The sequence below is a fragment of the Homalodisca vitripennis genome, chromosome 2, assembly GCF_021130785.1.
Source record: "Homalodisca vitripennis isolate AUS2020 chromosome 2, UT_GWSS_2.1, whole genome shotgun sequence".
Lineage (NCBI taxonomy): Eukaryota > Metazoa > Arthropoda > Insecta > Hemiptera > Cicadellidae > Homalodisca > Homalodisca vitripennis.
In genome coordinates, this window is record NC_060208.1 from 197,130,173 (window position 1) to 197,135,700 (window position 5,528).

The 5,528-nt window shown below is 36.7% G+C and overlaps 1 protein-coding gene across 1 annotated transcript; it reads right to left on the minus strand.

Moving 5' to 3' along the window:
• Positions 1-1,411: 1,411 nt before the first annotated feature.
• Positions 1,412-2,245, minus strand: LOC124355957. The gene has a single exon (XM_046807106.1). It carries the CDS (start codon positions 2,243-2,245, stop codon positions 1,412-1,414), a length of 834 nt encoding a protein of 277 aa, XP_046663062.1.
• Positions 2,246-5,528: the final 3,283 nt, after the last annotated feature.

Below are 5,528 nucleotides of genomic sequence, written 5' to 3' on the forward strand. Positions count from 1 at the left end.
AAAAATATTTGTTAAACTCATTAGCAACTTCTTCTGGCTTAGTAATAACTTCATTATTTACACTTAAACAAAAAGGCTTGTTTGTGCGCTTTTCTTGGCCAGTAACCTCACCAACTATTTTCCATGTTGCCTTACTATTACCCTTACTGCTTTCAAACTTATTACTGTAATACTCGCGCTTAACAAGTTCTATATCTGTTTTTAATTTGTTTCGGTATCTAATATAATAATTTTTAAATGGATCGTTTACCGGTCTATTCCTTGTTTTTTTATAAAGCTCATTTCGTTTTTTTATTCTTTTACATATATTATCATTTATCCATGGTTTGAGTTTAGTAAATTTCGAACTAACCGCTACCTCTTTTTTACATTGTTTAATATACTGTAAAAGTTTACCTTCAAACAAGTCGTAGGCAGCAGAAGCATCCTGATGATTGTAAACAGGAGCCCAGTCAGTGTCACCTAGCAGACCGATCAGCCGGTCATAGTCCTGGCGGGTCACAGTGCACTGGTCCCCCAGCTCACTGCTCGCACACACTCCACCACAACTCAACCTCACAGCCGTCATGTAGTGATCGGTGATCTGTCTCCTGATTACTATAGCTTCTACACTAGTCATGTCTGTACATTCTACTCTGGCAAAAACATGATCAATACATGTCCGTGTCTGGTCTGTTTCGCGTGTAACTTCATGTATAAGAGACTCAAGTCCGCAACTGGCCATTAATGCTTTGTAGCTATCAATATCGTTATCTACTTTAAAAAGATCTAAATTCATGTCACCAATAATTAAAAGATTTTTTGACTCTGTTTTCTTTACAAGAATTGAGTAAATATCGTCTTAATTCGTAAACAAAATTTGTAATACTATATTCATGTAATCTGTAAACTGCAATTAAAACATATTCTAAATCATATATTCTTAATCTAACTTTCAAAATGTCTGCTGACTGAAATTTAATTCTTTCATAATGAAAGCTATTAAAAAAATTGCTTTTGAAAAATATAGCAACACCACCAGATCTGTAGCTCTCATTTGAGTGTACTATTAAATCATAGTTAGATATTTGATAAAAATCTGATTCATCTATACCTATCCAAATTTCAGTTAAAATAATGATTTCTGGTAACTTTTTCCAAGAAGAAATTTCCGCTATAAATTCATCAAAATTTTTTCGCATACTACGAATATTTTGCTGAATAATACTTACACTATTTTTCCCTCCTACATTGTCAGTAAAATAACTCTCATTTAGGTTGAAATTCTGCATTTTAAACTAAAAGAAAAAGGAAAACTGTGTCAAATGTATATTGTGTATTATCTAAAAATTTACTTTTTCTTATTAATAAAATTGTTACATTATAAAGTTTTACTTTAAACCAGTTCGAGAAAGGAAAAAAATGCTTAAATCTACAACTTATCAAGGTCAGCCTGGGTTTTAATTTGAATTACAGCAGATCCTTCTTCCTTACGCAGCAGGATGTTGCCGTTGCGCAGCCAGATGTACTTGTAGCCGCGGTCCCTCTTGAGCATCCTCGCCTTGGCCAGCAGCTTCCTCCTCATCGGTGACAGAGACTCGTTCAAGTACACGGGAACGTCCGACGGCCTGTCAAGACTAAGGTGACGAGTGGAAAAGTCCTTCTTCCTCTCACGTCTCTTCTGCAGGAGCGCCTCCCTGTCCAGACGACGGACGAACTTCACGATGATACCTCGCGGTCCTCTACAACCGCTGTCTTTCTGGCCCAATCTGTGGCAAGTGTCTATCATCTCCTCGCTGACATCCATGCCCAGTGCGCGACCAACGTCCTTGACAATATCCAGAACATTTTCATTTTTTTCTTCGGGAATTCCCTGGATCTCCAGACAGTTCCTCCGCGAGTACTGCTCCATGTCATCCACTCTGATTTCCAGTTCATCAACCTTTTTCTTTAAGTTACCATTCTCCAACTCCAAATCGACAACTCTTTTCGAAAACTCCTCTATTTTCTGTAAAGCGCTTTGAAGTGACTGAGCGTTTTCCTCAAGTTTGACATGTAGAGCCTCATAAGAAGTGTTGAAGTCTTGCTTGGTTGCTTTTTGGTCCTCTCGGATGTCATTAAGCACCTTCATCACGTCCTCAAGTGTAAGTTTGCCATCCTGCACACTCGTCTCCAACCTCATGCTTTTCCTGCGTTCGTTGTTGCAAGAGTTACACCTCCACACTGAGTTCAGCTCCTCCAAGCAATCTACATCCGCCTGACTCATGTTCACACACCTAGCGTGAAAACTCGACTGACAATCAGCACAAACGAGTTTTAACTGACTTCTCTTAATAGCACTCAAACAAACTTTACATGAAGCCATTTTCAAAACAAAGAAAAGAAGAAAGTTTTCAAAACTAAGTATTAAAATAAAGTATAGCAATTCGGCACTAGCAATCAAGCTTATACAAGTAAGCACACATGCAGTATAGCTACGGAACGGGAACACTGATAAGAGAGCTTAGCCGCGATACGTCCGCTCCGCTTGGACTCCGACTCATTACTGGAGTATTTCATTTAGACATGTCCCCTTGGAAGAAGGGAAAGCCAGCTCTGAACCAGCCTCTCCAGTAGTCAAAGGAAGCAGGGATGGCACTTTCTTATATCTGGTCTAACAAGAACCTTTGATTCTTGTAGAGTGAACTCCTCCAACTCCACACAATCTTAACTGTGTTACTAGAAATACCTTAGACCGAAAATAGATTGAAAGGCCTGAAGTAAAAATGTTTACTACCAGAGCATGTTTTTGAGACCTATGTATATATTTTATTGATCGGGGCGACAATACAAATCACCTGTGTCAACAGTTTTATAATTCGGTCGTTCCAGTAATGCTCCTTTACGCGTACATACCGATATAACAGTCCGTCCGTGAACCTCTGATAATATTAACTATAAACTCTCAAATAATATGACCTAATGCCTACTTAGGTTTGGAAAATACCACAGATCACCATCGTGTTATGCAATCAGTGCTTTAACAAGTATTATATGGACTTCGATTTTCACAAAATCTGTTCCACGTTTTAATAAGGTTATAATTTCTGTGTGTGTTTGAGGTTAATTTACTACTGCTACTGTGATAATGGGCTTAACCACAAAACGTAGCAGTGTAATAACATACAAAAATGTTTTAAGGCTTCTTTGATTTATTATATATTACTTGTTATATATTTATAGGATGTCTACTGAGTGAATTCTTAATATATATATATATATATATATATATATATATATATATAATACTTTTAATAAATTACTGTACAAATAAAATTACTTTATGTATTGCTACTATAATTCGGTAGAACCACCTTCAGACACGTAACCTGTATAAAATAAAAAATAAAATGATACAAATTGTATAATATCCGGTCAGAAGGACCCAAAGATATGTTAGATCCGGCTTGGCGGACCGCAATTATTCGAAGGACCAATAAAATGTCTAATATTTAAAAACTCATACTCCGATAGCTGAGCAGGTGGAGCCCATACATTGATTCTCTAAGGAATAACTCTTAGTCGTTTGGGAAAAATAAAAATACGAATGAGATCACAAAACATAATATTAGGAAAAAAAGGGCACACAATTAGAGCAAAATACAAGTGTTAAATGATTTTCTTCTTCTGTTAAATTGTCCAAAAATGTCCGAATTAGTTGAGGATTTTAAATCTTGGTTGAAAAGAAGATTGTCTTTAGTTGCGAAGGACCATAATAAGAATGATGAAACACTGTTACCTTGTACCGTCCATTGTCTGATACCTCGACACACATGAAGTTGGGTTGATTGTAGTTCGACCTGGGTTGATTCCAAGGAACGTTGCGCTGGTGGAGTCCTTGCTGAGGGATTAAGATTCCACCATGAAGATTCCACCTTCACTTGACACTGTTTTCGGTTCACTCACGAACGTTGCGACAAAGTTACTTTTGGCTCGTTAACCAAATAATGTCCGGCTCGAAGGGACTGTTAACTGCCATAGAACGGCTTACGGTTCACAAGAGACAAGACAAAGGGGCACGGCCCGAATTTGGTTAAAGCTGGTGTTGACGTACAACCTAGCGAGACGGAGTCTTAAGAAGAACTGGAGAGATGCCTTGGGGAGCTTTTCTTGTCCGCGTCCTGGACGCCTGATTGGTCGGCAGAAGTCACCTCATACCACGTGACGATCGGACCACTATAGATTTGGAATGCAGGTGGGTGTGTGTGTGTGTGTGTGTGTGTGTGTGTGTGTGTGTGTGTGTGTGTGTGTGTGTGTGTGTGTGTGTGTGTGTGTGTGTGTGTGTGTGTGTGTGTGTGTGTGTGTGTGTACAAAGATAAGTGGAAATAGATGGCTTATAATAAAAATGGTATCGGACAATGGTGGGCAAAGAGCAGTTCTAAATAACATACAATTCTAATTATTAGTAAAAACTATATTAATGCGTAAAATTTGATTAACTGATATGACTAAATATGAAAACCTAACACAAATAAAAGCAAATAAACAGTAAATAAATAATAATAAATGCAGACGAAATGAACTAAATATTAGACTTTTTGCCAAAGTTACCTGATGTCGAGTCCATGTAGAAGTTTCCCCTTTAAAAAATATTCGTGTGCTTGTTCTTGTGTTCTGAGACAAATTTAAATTTTGGAAGGTATTACACTTTTCATTAGACTAAGTTTCTCTTTGAGTAATTTTCTTGGATACCTCTTTTAACCTCTTTTAAAGAAAGCAATCATTACATCATCAATGTATTTTTCCAAGTCCATTGTGTTAGTTCTTAGTGTTTAATCACTGCAAGCTAAACTTTTCGGTAAATTCCTCTTGATATGTACTGGATGACAGCTGTTGAAGCTTAAATATTCCATAGTGTTTGTTTGTATTACGTTTTGTATTATTTTGCTTCTTGAATGTCCATTTTCAATAAATACTTCCGTATCTAAACATGTTACTAATGTTGAAGACGTTTAAAATATGAATTTCAATTTGCTAAATTTGTTTAATTGTGCAAAAGATCTTGTTAATTTATACTTTAAATGTGTTCAGATAAAAAAGTCATCATGTATGTAATTTTAACTGTTGATAAAATCTGATTATAGTTCTCCATGAAAAGACTGGCATATAACGGAGCCATACGAGTTCCCGTGGCTGTACCTTTTTGTTTTAGATAAGACGTATTTTGAAAACAGAAGCAATTCATTGTAATCACAAAGTGGATTAATTTTGTTATAAATGAAGTACTAGGTTTTGTGTCAGCATGTCTTTGATTAAGCGTACGTTACAGCTTGAATTCCTTCATCGTGTTCTATGTTTGTGCATAAAGTTATGACATCAACAGTGACCAATAATGCATCATTAGGAAGAGATTGGGGTAAATTTGTAAGTTGTCTAAAAAGTCATCCAAATTTTTTATGAATTATGGTAGATTGTGGACAAAGTCCTGTAGCCGGTGATCCTCATATGCGGAAATCCTTTCTGTAGGTGATGAACAAGAAGATAATATTGGACGTCCTGGTGATGGCACC